General features: G+C 37.9%; 1 protein-coding gene across 3 annotated transcripts; it reads right to left on the reverse strand.

Annotated features, from left to right (window-relative positions):
* Window positions 1-7,286: 7,286 nt before the first annotated feature.
* On the reverse strand, window positions 7,287-13,288 carry nrros (negative regulator of reactive oxygen species). 3 transcript variants are annotated; one of them, XM_051687083.1, is made up of 4 exons: window positions 13,199-13,288; window positions 12,761-13,061; window positions 10,616-10,736; window positions 7,287-10,180 (listed from the first exon to the last, which is right to left on the reverse strand). In XM_051687083.1, exons 3-4 carry the CDS (start codon window positions 10,721-10,723, stop codon window positions 8,228-8,230), a joined length of 2,061 nt encoding a protein of 686 aa, XP_051543043.1. In that variant the 5' UTR covers window positions 10,724-10,736; window positions 12,761-13,061; window positions 13,199-13,288; the 3' UTR covers window positions 7,287-8,227. The 3 variants fall into 3 exon arrangements, with proteins under 3 accessions (XP_051543043.1, XP_051543046.1, XP_051543044.1); XM_051687086.1 differs by adding an exon at window positions 11,161-11,287 and having other exon boundaries at window positions 12,761-13,260; XM_051687084.1 differs by lacking the exon at window positions 13,199-13,288 and having other exon boundaries at window positions 12,761-12,894; window positions 13,041-13,059.
* Between the last annotated feature and the right edge of the window lie 1,455 nt (window positions 13,289-14,743).

A 14,743-nucleotide genomic window follows, 5' to 3' on the forward strand; every position in this document is an offset into this window, starting at 1 on the left:
CCGTGCACCACTCTCCAAATGAGGGCACTCTAGCCAACTTCCATCCCCTTAAAACAATCTGTCTGCCTGTCATAACACTGGTCAGAACCCAATTTTTTATGTGTTTATCCCCTATATTGATGACCACCCCATCGCCTATAATACAGAGTCTGCGGCAAAATGAAACCCGAGTGCCCAGCACGTCACACACAAAACTGAACCTTGAACCAAAATTCTTGGATCTTAACACCACCAAAAAACATGAGTTGTGTCTCCATCTTCTGATTGGCATCAACAGCAGGTGGGTGTGTCTTTAAGACCAAGCCTATACAATCTAGAGGGGGTCCAATTGTGTTAAGTTTCAAGATTTTTGGTTGAGGGTCAGAGTTATTTGTGTGATGTTTTGGGCACTCAAGTTTTACTTTGCCCCAGACTTTGTATTTTGGGCGATGGGGCGGTCATAAATTTAGGAGACAAATTTATAAAAAATTGGGTTCTGACTAGTGTTATAATTGGCAGACAAGTTATTTTAAGGGGTTGGAAGTCAGACGGAGCGCCATAATTTCCGGAGAGGTGTGCGGAGATGGGGAGGGTGGCAGCTTTTGAAGAAGGGTATCTAGAGGACTGGGTAATTTGGACTTGTTTGTGGGAAAGTGTGGCAAATATCTGGCATTTTTGGATAGCTCTCAGGGAGGGACAGTGGAGAGAGAGGTGTAGATGTTATGTGTGTGATTATTATATTTTATTTATTTATTTTATTTTTTAATATTTGCTTTTGTGTGTCTATAATCATGTGGGACCACTGGGGTGTTCTTGTGGGTGGGGTTTGGGGGGGGGGGTAATAGAGGGGGTTAAGTATTGATTCTGTTTGTATATGTTTTTGCTTTTATTTTTTAATATATGAATCAATAAAAAAATGTAATCTCAAAAAGAATCAGACTAATCCGGGCTTTTGTCATGGTTGGCGGAAGCTTTCCATTCTTTAATGATTCTGTATAAAATTCTAACAAAAGTGGGGCCAGTTCTGTAGCATAAGATCAAATAAATTCAGTGGCAAAGCCATCTGGCCCCAGAGCCTTGCCTGTAGGCAGGGCCTTAATTACCTCGTCAAGCTCCTCCAAGGTTATCTCAGAATCAAGAGAATTGTTTTGCTCAGTTGTCAGCTTAAGGAGTTCTAATGATACCACAAAGTTTCTAATATCTTCATCAGTAGACAAAGATGTGGAACTATAAAGATCGAGATAGAATTCTTTAAAAGCATTATTAATATCAGTGGCTGAGGTAAATAATATAAATAATACAACCAACAGATTTCACTGAGGGAATGGTAGAAAAAGACTCTCTCTGTTTTATAAATCTAACCAAAAGCTTCCATGCTTTATCTCCCGACTCAAAGTATGACTGTCTTGCCCTGAATAGACAAAACTCCATCTTCCACGACAAAATAGTATTATATCTGTATTTCAATCGGGTCAATTCTCTGAGGCCATCAGACGACATTCGGCACTTCAGCTCTGCCTCTGCACTTTTAATATTCCCTTCCAACTCCTCGAGTTCTCGTGCTTTGTATTTTTTGATGAATGAGGCATACTGTATGATCTGGCCCCTAAGAACCACCTTAAGTGCCTCCCAAGCCACGCCGACAGAGCATACTGAGGACCAGTTGGTCTCCATATAAACATTGATTTCAGCCTTTAACATTTGTTGGAAATCAGGATTTTGCAAAAGGGATACATTAAAGCACCAACTATATGATTTCTTTTTCTCTGTATGTGGCAACACCTCTAAACTCACCAGGGCGTGATCTGAGACTAAGTTGTTTCCAGTTGAGCAATCAACAACAGATGAAATGAGGGACTTAGATATAAAAAAATATATATATATTCTAGAATAAATCTTATGGACTGATGAAAAAAATGGGTTTAAAAGTCTCCAAATATCTATAAGACCAAGATTTTTACACATCCTGTGAAGCGTCAGTGTTGCTCTAGGGGGCTTACACACTTTTGCTTCACTATGATCAAGGTCTGAGTCCATCAAAAGATTAAAGTCTCCTCCCAATATTATATCGTGAGGGGTGCCAGCGGCTTGCAACATCCCTTCAAGATCTATTAAAAAGCCCTGATCATCAGCGTTAGGTGCGTAAATATTAGCCAAAATCAACCTTTGCCCCTGAATTTCTGCTAAAACAGTAATGACTTTTCCTAATTTATCTTTAATCTGTTTAAGACATTTGAATTGTAGATGCTTACTTATCAGTGTAATGACTCCCCTGCTCTTACTTGAGCCAGCACTAAAGAAAACATGTCCACCCCATATCTCCCCACATTTTTCAGCTTACTGTGGGGAAAGATGCGTTTCATGAAGAAACACTATATCATATTTCTTACATTTAAGAAGAGAAATAACCTTCTTTCTTTTTATGGGGTGCCCCAACCCATTCACATTACACATGGAGAGAGACAATCCACTCATATTAACATTTGACATTTTGACATATTAGAAAAAATAGATTGTGTCAAAAAATAAAATTATAAAGACCACATTCCAACATTAGTGCAACAATCAAACCCCAAACTTCCCCCCGAACCAAACAAACAGAAAAAAGAAAAATGTGCTCATTAACCCCGCGCACGACAATGCCAACTGGCATCTATCCCTCTAAACTAAAACAGTCCATGTACACCTACGAGAGCCCCCGTGACAACTTTGCCATCAGATTGCTGAAGTCCCGTGTTTCTATACAAATTTTGTGAGACAGAATTACACAACAGAAGATAATCTATAAAACAAACTCCAGCCAATAGTTGGAATAAACACAAAGAATGTGTAAATTCATGCACATAACTGTCCCGAAGGTGTGTTCCTCCACAAAACAAGCTCCTGCCGCTAGCGGAACCAGCATTAAAAAAAAAATAAATAAAAAAGGCCGTTCGGTTTCCTCGGGCAGTCAAATGAATGTTCAGGGAGCTGGCCCATTCGACTGCTACATGAGTGCAACAAATTACCCAATCACTCCAATGTCCTGCAAGAAATACTACACAAAACAAACTCCAACCAATAGGAGGCATAAGCACAAAGAACGTGCAGATTCATCCACAACACTGTCCCAGAGGACTGCTACTACACAAAGCAACTCCAGCCGCTAGGCGGAACCAGCACAAAAAGCAAAAAAGGTGCTCAGTTTCCTCGGACGGTCAGGCTCACTTGGCTGCAACATGAGTACCACAAAATAACTTACTCAGACCATTGACTTTATGAAGGACATCACTTGCTGGGGACATGTAAATATTTTTCGGCCATCCTTAGCATCTATTCTCAATTTGCCGGGAACATCAGTGCAAAAGCGATCTTCCGTTGCTGTAAGAGTTTCTTGCATTCCTTGTATCGATCACGTTTCTCTCTTGTCGAATTCGCAAAGTCTGGGAACAGAAAATGCTGTGGTTCTTCCAAGAAAGCCTTCCTTTACTCCTCGCCTCGCATAACACGAGATCTTTATTGGATGATCTCAGAAATTTGGCCAGAATTGATCAGGGCCTGTCTCCCTCAGCGGATCGCCGAGCCGGAACCCTGTGAGCTCGCTCGATTTCCCGCTTATGGCCTGTTATGTCGAGCAGACTCGGGAAGAGCCCGAATTTCCTAGGAATTTCACCATATCCCGACCTTCTTCGTCCTCGGGAATTCCAACAACTCAGACGTTACGGTTCTCCAAATCCTGCAGCTTCTCCCAGATGCGCTCCAAATCCCCCTTGGTCACTAGCGGATTAGCAGATAATTCCCTCTCCAATGACTCCAGATAATCGATCTGTTTCTTGACATCCCCCACTCTTGTAACCACCTCAGTGAATTTCGTCTCTATGGCAGTGATCGATCGACGTATTACAGCAAGGTCCTCCAAGTCAGCAACGACCTTCATCAGCATTGCCGACACGTTCAACAATTCTTGCAAATTTCCTTCAATTCACCAGACAAATCGGCTCCCAGGCATGCGGCCTGCTGCTCAGGGGCGTCAGCTTGAGCACGTAAGCGTCTTTTAATGTCTCTAGAGCCTGAGAATTCTGAATTCTTTGACATATTGTCTTCCTAGAACAGTTAAGAATCAGGGTGTATTGAATCTCACCGTTTATTACACAAAAAGTATTAAAATTAGCAAAGTGCGCAGAGCTCGCTGTTCACGCGTCTGAACCTTGCATGGCGCCACGTGACTCCTAAGAACATTTCCTCTTAAAGGTTGTGAAAATCTCAACTTTTGCCTTTATTAAAGTATTTTAAAATAACTAAGTACTCTGTTATTAAATCACACTCCACTATAGATAAGATCCCAAATTTCAAGGCTGAATGCTAGCAGATATACAAAGACATACCCATAAAACCCCTACTTCTCCCTAACACATTTCAAACCAAGAGTTTTCAGGACTGCATTTAATCCAAAGCATGGCAGCTGTCACTATTAGCCCACATCTGTGACTAGTACACTCCCTAGTTTCTCTTTTTCTCTCTCTTTCTCTCTTCAAACCGCCATGACCTAGAGAATCACCACAGTGGTATTTTGGTTGCACTCTGGTTTAACATGCACACACAGCTCTCAGCAAATACAACACACACGCTCTCACACACCAACACTCTGTCAGGTTCCCATGCTTGCTGCCTCACTGACATTTGCCTTTCCTTTTGTGTTTTTATTACTTGACCTACAAAATCACCACGTGAAGATCCCTCGTATGCTGAGGTGTAGCGTTGAGGGAGCAGGGCTCAAGCTAAGTGGTTTAACCTTAATGCTCACGGCACTGAGAAGTCTGACAATGAATCCTCACATTGGTCAGTGTGGATGCATGATGCGGTCACATGATCACCTTGTGTGTCACACAGTTGAAACATTGGTAATCATTTCTTTCAGTTGTACAGTATGACTATTGTTTGCTGTACATATCCCACTATTCAAACTTCTATGTAACAAAGTACTTTCAGTATCATTTGTAGGCATGATTTCAGTGGCACAGTGGTTGTCAACTGGTTTTGCTGCAGGACTTACTGTAGATTTTTCATTGGCAACCCAACACAGTACCAAAATATGTTTATCGTACAAAAGTAAACAAAAATCACACACATTTTTACCATGAACTAACTGCATAGGGCCAACAGGATTTCCATGATATAGGCTGGATAGGAAAACTGACAATTTTTTAATGCATAAACAACAGCAAAAGTGTGATTTTCCAGCCTAACACATGGAACAAATGCTGGGCCAAATATTGTATTAGTATTAGTTATGAATTTAAGACAAAATACCTGACACGCAGCCTTTGGCATCAACAACAAAATATATGGGATGCCTTTTTCCTGCCTTTAAAAAGTTGTCAAGTATTTATTTTACTACCCAAACTAGTGATAGACCGATACATTGGCCAGGGCTGCGTTTCCCAAAAGCATCTCAAGCTTAAGTTGATCGTAGAGACCATTGGCACCAATGGTTTCTACGATCTACTTAGGCTTATGATACTTTTGAGAAACACAGCCCAGGCCGATTAATCAGCTGATATTTGGCCATTTTGAGATTGAGATTGGCCAACTGTACCAATTGGCCGTTTAATAGAAGTGTTCATTCTACCTAAAAACAGTTCCAAAATCTGCCGACAGCCTTCTCAACAGATAATGCATATTTTCTGTTTTCAAACAGTTTTTTGTGTTCATTTAAATCCAGCTCATTTGTGTACTTCTTATTTGCTATAATTAAATTAAATTATACATACTGTAATTATAGCGGCCATCAGCAACCATTTTCTTAAAATATCAATATCAGCATCGGCCATTAAAACCCCATATTGGTTGACCACTAATCCTAACTATGCATGACCACATGGTTAATTGCATTTGATTATTTGCATTGTTTTTGACTATCAGAATAGACCTGCTATCTACCAGTTGATAACCACTGCTTTAGCACTCTTTTAAATATACATGTAATTTTGCTAAATATTGGAATTGTAATGAATTTGAACTCTTAGCATGTGTGTAGAGCATTAGAGTAATGCAATCGCTTTAAGCAATCTTATCAGCAGCGCTAGTTGCAAATGACTGTGCAAATCTTGGGAAATATTTGAAATAAATATGAAAGAGATCCTTTACATCCTGCTGCAACTGCCTTTGAGAACTCAGCATGGCGCAAACCACACTGCCACCAACCCATGTGACCGTTAGCAGGCAGTTGCTACAGGTCTTAGCAAAACAGGACATTTAATGTTTTCTTAGCTACTTTTAGTAGACTGCTCATAGCGCACAACTTCTATGAACCTACATAAATGCACTCATGCAAATATAAGCTGAACAAGTGTATGCATAAAAAAACCACTCTTATACTAGGTAACCCCTAAAGTCAATCCAAAAAGTGCCAAACTGTAAGCAGTCTTCAAGCATATTATGCTATATACAGCTTCAAACATATCTTCTATATGCAATAAGCGTAATGTTTGAAAGGGCAAGTTGCAGTTGACGTTGGGTACATACTGTTTATTATTTAGTGTAAATAAAGGAATATTACAAGTTAAGCTTAATCAACAGCATTTGTGGATTATTGTTTATTACCAAAAAAACAAAAACAAAAAAATCGACAAATAAAATTGAGTCTCTCACTGTAACCCAGATTTTTTCTTCTTCTTTGTTTTTTTGTTTTGGAGAAAAACAGGGACAAATAAAAATTACATTTTGAGGTTATTGACATAATGCCACAAATGCTTTCGACTGAGCTTAACTTGTGTTGAACCCGGAATATTAGTTTAAGAAGAATACACAGTTTATAAAAGGGGAAGAAATCAAATGATGAAAAATTTTCAAAATCGCCGAGATGAGCTACAATCTGGTTAATACAAGCTCTGACTTTAAATGGTACAATGACAAGAGTTAGATTCAAATCAGTAGTGTTGTTATGAGGCCATTTTTTTATTGTTTGTGCAAGGTTTATGTATTTGTAATACTGCATAATCTTTAGTATCATCTCCAGATTTAACACATCAATATTAGATAAGGACATTTTTCATTACTTTTGATGAAATAGCATGTTTCATATCAAGGTTCTGGTTCAATCAGTCTGGGCACTAGTAACGCAAGGTCATGGGTTCGATTCCCATGGAACAAATACTCACAATATGTATACCTTAAATGGACTTGCTTGCTTTAGATATTCCTTAGATATGCTCAGATAGAAACATCTGCCAAATGATTGAAAGTTTAATTACAAACTAAGGACTTACATTTTAGTTAGAAAAGGTAACATATTTACAACATTTCTAGAAAAAACATTACAGCAGCCATATATTTAATGTGAACTTTAATTGAGGACAAAATAAAATACATTCACATGCTTACAGACCAATATGCACTGTAAAAAATGTCTGTAATGTTAACGGTAAAAGACTGTAAAAATGCTACAGAATTTTTTTTTTAATTGATTAAACAGCCATTTCTTTTTAATATATTTTAAAAGACAATACAGTAGTTTTTACAATAAAATGTTGTAAAAATTACATATTTTTAGATGTAAAAATATGATTTTCCTGTATAATTAATGTTAAAAATTTACATTGTTTAATAAGTAATACATGTATTTTTTCAAGTAAATTATTGTTAAAATTACAGTAAAAAACAATAATTGGGCATTCCCACAATTCCCTGCATGACCCATCAAATTTCATTATATTTTATGGGAATAGTTATGTTTCTTCTTATTTTTAATATCAGTTACATACATTGGGGTGTTCTGTTTTATATTTAATGTAGTTTAGTTAATGTATACTGCATTATTTAAATTTCACATGTGTTAATCTGATTGTGTTTAGTGTTTGTGTGAGTGCAACTGAGCACTATCTCTGTATGTTTATCGGTCATTGCTCCTGGAAGAGCCACTATTGGTGAACTTCATGTCATCATTTTTTCATTTACATCAATTACATAATATTAATTACAAGTCATTCGTGTAATTTTTAAAAAGCAGATTATTATAGTTTCAGAAAGTTAATATCAAGTTTATGACTTTTTTACTGTAAATTTAACAAAAAAAATTTTGTTGTTGTTGTAAAAACAACAGGTTTTTTTTTTTACAGTGTGGCCTAAATCTGTGCCATATTAATATCAAATTCTTGTTTTACTGTGTCCAGTTTCTGAGAGTATAGTTTAAAAAAAACAAAAAACAAAAAAAACAGCATTAGTCCCATAGTTTATGGAGCCATACATATGTTTTACAATAACATGTTTGTCAATAAGGAGTTGGTCTCCAGCACCTCTTCTTAATAGCACGAGGCAACATTCTTGGCCTGAAGGTGAGTAGGTAAATGACAGAAATGCCTACAATGGAAACACTGACTGTTACGAAGAGGAGGATATACCACACAAACGATTCCTCATTGCTGATACCACCACAGTGGTATGTGTCGAAAAGCACCACCTTATGGCGCCTGCGGTTAAAGTCCAAACATGTAATTTCAGCGAGATCAACAACATTAATGCCTTTATTCTCAGCAAACGTCCTGTACCAGTCTAAATGGCAGCAGTTGAAGGCGTTTCCATTCATATACACAGCCTGCAGTCTATGAGCTAACATGGTGGCATGTTTGGATGGGATGGTGGTCAACATGTTATCCCTCAAGTCCAGTAGTCTCAGGTTTAATGCCATCAGAGATTCCGGAAGCTCTGATATTGAGTTTCTAGAGATGTTTAAAGACCTCAAATGGCTGTACGGAGAGAAGTCAAAGTCTTGTAGACCTGTGTTACCAAGTCCCAAATGCTCCAAAGTGTCACTGAGACCTGCCAATGATTCCTGTTTGATGTGAAGCTCTGGATTATTGGATAGTTCAAGGTGTGTTAATGCCGTGCCCTTAAAAGGCAAAGGTGGCATGTTTTGTATGCCACAACCTGTAAGATAGAGCTTTTTCAGGGTAACAATGTTTGACCACACAACACAAGTTGAGAAACTGTAGTTTGACTCTTCTGAAAAACATACATCCACTGGGTTATGACTAAGGTCTACTGTGCTCAGACTGGGTAGATTGGCAAATATCTTGGGGGGAAGTTTTTGAATGTCATTTGTGCTCAGGTTCAAATATGTGAGGTTATTTAGCTTGCTGATGGAGCTTTGGCTTGCTTTGAGCTCAGTTAGTCTGTTTTTGCTTACATCCAGTGCATAAAGGGTGACAGGGAGATCTTCAGGCATCAAACTGAAGGACTGTAAGCAGTTACTTTTCAGCCTCAGCCAATTCAGATGTGGCATTTGTCGAATGAACCCCTGAGGGAAGTAGTTCACCTTGTTCTCACTCAGGTCCAGGAGCTCCACAGAGGAAAGGTCACCATGAAGGCTCTCATTCCAGAGCTGCATTGTGACATTGCCCACATTTTGCCCAAGATTGTAGAACTCAACGCTCGTGGTCCAGTTTGAAGATGTGTCATTTGCAAAGTGCTGGTAAAAGCTTACCCAATTATTGGACAAAATCAAAGTCCTTATGTGGTTGTGTGTTGGCAGAAAAGGAAAGAACAGTAAGCGATTATCAGACAGATCAAGTGTCTCCAACAGAAAAGTCTCAGACAAATTCTGGTTTGTTATGAACCATTCAATGGAATTGTGGCTGGCATTTAAGACCAGGAGTTGGGTCATCTCAAATTTGACCAAACATGGAAGGCAGTTGAAAGCCAAGTTTAATCTCTGGAGTTTTTTCATATGATCAAATGCCCCATCAATCTCAAACAACAGGTTCTTCTCTACATTCAGCTCCTTAAGCTGCTGAAGGTCTCTGAATATTGTCTCATCCAATCTCAACATAGCATTCCTGGACAAGTAAAGGGACTCAAGAGAGGACAGATTCTGTAACAGCACAGATACCATCTCCTCAGAGAGACCGTTACCTGAAAGATCAAGAGTCTTTAGTTGGGACAAAGAGCTTAATGACTGCGCCACCTGCTTGTATCCATAATGAAGCTCGTTGTCAGCAAAATTGAGGTTTTCTATAAGAGGCGACTCAGAGAATACATTTTCTTCCACGGTCCTTAGATGATTGTTTAAACAGCTGAAGGTTCGAAGAATAGGATATCTTGAGAGACAGCCATTCTGTAAATTAATGAGAAGGTTCTTATCTAAAAAGATCTCCTCAATTTGCTGTGGTAAGTGATTTGGTACAGCAGAGAGCTGGTAATTTTTGCACAGAGCCGTACTTTGGATCTGCAGAGGGAGACAGAGACAAGGTTGAGAGTCAGAAAAGAGAAGGAGAGACCAGGACTATTATAGTTTGTTACAGATTTAGAGTACTCCTCTTACACACAATGGAAAAAATGTAAATAGCAGCATTATGATGTGATTGATCAGAATTTCCATTACAGTTCAAATGGCCAATTTTAAGCTTGTTCCGAAATAGAACACTGTGAAATTAATGTTTTGTGATTACAAATAGTCACGTCAAGCAAATTAAGAAGTAACACCACCCATGGCCAGCTCATTTCACTTTAGTCTTAGTATACTATTGTGAAGTAATTCACAATTTTAAAAGCTATAAAGAATATTTTAATTTCTGTTCTTGTGAATCACTTTGTGTGTTTATGTTTATTAAGGAGTATTTAAGCAGTCTTCCCTTTTTTGTAAAGTAATTTTATAACATACCAGTCTACAGGGGAAGGCCTGTGGATGTCCAGAGATGGAAAACAGGACCACCAGTACAGGAACAACGACATGACAGAGCTGAACGGACAGGCGATCAATGACCGGCATTTTAACATGATCACTGTGATGAAGGTGGAAAAGAGTATTAAAGCACTACAATAGAGCAAGCAAATGTACACAACTCTTCAATATACAGTATATTCATATACATCATTCATTAAGTAGTCAACCTTGCAGTGGGGTATGTATTTTGCTTTTATATTTTTTTGCATATGATATATAAAAATAATATTATTATTATTATTAATGATGATGAGGATGATGAAAATGGCTGCATTCATGCACTTAAAAAAAATATAGCAACACGTTTTCACATAGAAAAACTTTGCCCAAAATTAGGATGCATTTAAATTGGTCTCTATAAAATATAGTTCTTAGATCACACTTTACACACTTTTCTGGTCACATGTTACTTTACAGTGTCCATATTGGTATTTTTTCTGAAGCGCTGAGTTAATATCAATGATCCACACGCGTGCGCTTACATGGGCTGAAACCTAGGGGCCCACAACTCCCATGGGGCCAAGCTCACGGCGTCCACGTCAAGTCAAGTCAAATTTCTTTGTATAATGCTCTCAGACTGCCTTCAAACCAGCTGTACATGAAATTATGCTATAACAGAAAATGAATGAATATAATGCCAATATTTGTTATTTATGTTTAGAATTATTAGTGGTTAAAATTAGTAAACTAAGTAAGTGTTGTGGGTCAATGGTTAAACAAAATGATTTTGTATGAACTATAAGTTTTAGTGTTAAAGTCCTTGAAGTCATCCTGAATTAACTGAGGAAATATACATAGATGCATTGTCCTTTGATTTTGGCCAATGAAGGCTTTTGTTAGCGGTTAATTAATTTTCTATGTAGTTCATTATTTTAAGATAGTGTTGTCCCTCCTGTGACCAAGTTGATATAGGTATCATTCAGTGAGGATCATCGCAGTCCGGCTGGAAGCTTATGGCAGGTAATTTTGGTGAACTCCATCCTAAGCCCATGCTTCAGATGAAGAATCCAATGTTTTTGAGTTCACCACCCCATTTTCCCCTAATACCACCACACTCAATAACTGGAAAGGGGACTCCACAGACCAGTGAGCCCATGGGCCCAGAGGTACCTTAAAGTGCCCCATGTGCCGAGTTATTTTGGGGAAATGTGCTTGTAATTGCATATTGCTTTTACTTTTTAGTAACATATAATTAACACTGACACTGTAATATTAAGTGACATTAAGTGAATGGCCTATGACGATGGTCTCTTAAGATCCCCCATTTTTTATTTATATTGCATAATGAAGAAATTACCTATGTGGCACGGGCAGCGGCAATTTATGGCTACGGTTTACATCAATGTAAAGCCAAAGGTGATGCATTTCACTTTAGACTGAAGCATGAACAGTCTCATAATACAGTAGATTATAAATCAATTAGCCTGCAGTCATTGTATTATGGTTGGATGAATATATACATATACATGTGCATAGAGACAAATATTTATACGGTATATATATATATATATATATATATTTTTTTTGCGCCTTGCAGAATTGTAACGTTATCTTGTGGCCAGTTGGTTAAAAATAATTGTTTAAAATGAGAGAGGAAAAAAAAGCTAGTTCTGAAAAAAGGTCATCACTTGTTTGTAGATGCAGCTTAGCTCGATATTTTATTATCTAATGCAATACGATTTTTTGACATTTTAAGTGTGACAAAAGTGTCTTTTTTTCGGACTGTATGTCTGAATCAGAAGTTAAGACATTAACCGGCTTTGCACCCACATCATTTCACTATATCTTTAAATTGCCTCATTTAACATAATATGGGTTTGTAGCCTAGATCTGGGCTGCTAACAGAAACTATATAAGTTCAGTTCCCACAAAGAATGATACATGAACTATATCACCACTGCTCCCTTGAATAAGACACTTAACCACATTACTTCAGATGACTATTGCTGTAATAAGTGTACTGTAAGTCACGTTGGATCAACATTAGGCAATTGACATTTATTCAGAGCTTCTCTGTTTGATATTTATACTGCAGTAGGCTATACACACACATACACACGTGGGTATAAAGTGCACCCTTACCCCGGTGGCCAGGATCGTGCCCTCCGCTCTTCTGCGAAGTTCACAGTAGACCATTACATCGGTTTGTGGGGAGGTTCTGTTGGCTTGGTCTCTTCGGAGATGCAAAGTGCTTGACATCTGCATCTCTGCACTGTCTTTAGTAATTGCGGAAGCAAGCAAGCAACGGAAACGCAGTCACATGAAGCCAGTCAAGATACATTTCGCACCCACAATGTGCAAGGTCAGAAAAATGCACGTTAAATTAGTTAAAACCAACCACATCTCACAACAGCAAAAGTACCTCAGTTTCAGTGTATCAGTTCTGCAAGGCGCACAAAACAAAACAAACAAAAAAAAAAAAAAAAAGACATCAAAACTGTTCTTGCATTAGTATCATGATTTAAAATCAATGAATAAATGATTTAATAATTAAGGGGTATGTGGTGAAATAAAATGCACCTGTAAAATCATCAAAGCTGATGCACAAACAGTATGCACACACTTATTTCAGTCTCCAGTTCAGTAGACCACAAAACCTACCAAGTGAACACACCCCAAGCACCCACCATTGGTTTCACTCATCAGATACTACTAGAGAGGAAACCACTGAGAGCTCACACCCTTCCTGCCAAAAAGATGCTGGCCCATCATTTCTGCTCGGTGAAACTGTGGCAGCCACTCGGCATCGGTTGTCACAAGTTGTGCTATTGTGAAAACTTTCACACATGCCACATTGCTTCATTTTAAAACACATCTGCTGATAGCAATCTTCCTAAGGGGGATCAAGTGATTTCATGCATGCACACACAATGATTTCCATGACAAAAATGTACCTGACCACAACTGTTTTAATATTGCTCTGCTAAACTGGAACGCAAAAGGAAAGGAATGGTCTAATTGCATATACAGTAAAAGCTGCATGGATGGTCTCAGACTAGATGCAGATGTTTGGATGTAAAATCTTTTCACTTCCCTGTGGAAAGCAAGCGTAAAAGCATTATTTAGACCCACGTAAATGTATTGTTCACCCAAAAATGAAAATCAGCTCTCTTTCTTTCATAGAAAACAAATGAGATGTTAGCAGCTTGTCAGCTACAGTCACTATTTGCTTTTATTACTTCTTTTTTCCCAAACACTGAAAGAGAAAGGTTACAGGCTACTAACCTTTTGCCTAACATCTCCTTTTGTGTTCCATGGAAGAAATAAAGTCACAATGTTTTGGAACAATATGAGGGTGTGTAAATGAAGACAATATTTTCCAGTATGTTTGAACAATACCTTGAACAACTTTAAAGCACAAATAATACACAGGTTTAAACAGAATTAATGCAAGTCCTTTTATGAAATTATAAGCTTCACATTTCTGCCTTTAAACCCTCCAGAAATTGTCCCCATTCACTTCCATTCAAAGTGCTTCAATGTAACCTTGATTTTTGCTTTTTTTTTTTTTTTTAAAGAAAAAGAGAGACTTACGGGCATAACATATTGAAACCGGAATATTCCTTTAAGTTGCATAGTTGTGTAGTATGAGAAATCATAATAGTTGCTAATTTATCCAGAAGAATTTAAATGGGATGCATCAGAGTTAATATTGGTAGATCGTGTATAACAAAACACCTTGGGAATCCCCTGCAAAGGCTTATATGGGAATAGACTGACAACAAAGCTACTGCTAAAGAGACGAACATAAAAATACAAAAGAGGGACCACAGGTACAAGATATTAGCATAATATTCTGACATATACAATACTAGTTTTTCTCTTTAAATGAATCTCGCCTGTTTGTGCTTCTTCTCACGGGCACGACTTCGGTTATTTGTTTATACAGACATTATGCAAGTCATTACAGTAAGATGTTGTATGAACAGGACAAATTGAGACTCTTATGTAAATACGTTTAATAATCCCAAACACTGACTGTGAAAGTAGCCATATTGGCACTTAAAAGAATAGTTAACCCAAAACATCTCTCATCATTTAATCACCATCATGCCATCCCAGATG

Source organism: Myxocyprinus asiaticus, chromosome 44 (genome assembly GCF_019703515.2).
Source record: "Myxocyprinus asiaticus isolate MX2 ecotype Aquarium Trade chromosome 44, UBuf_Myxa_2, whole genome shotgun sequence".
NCBI lineage: Eukaryota > Metazoa > Chordata > Actinopteri > Cypriniformes > Catostomidae > Myxocyprinus > Myxocyprinus asiaticus.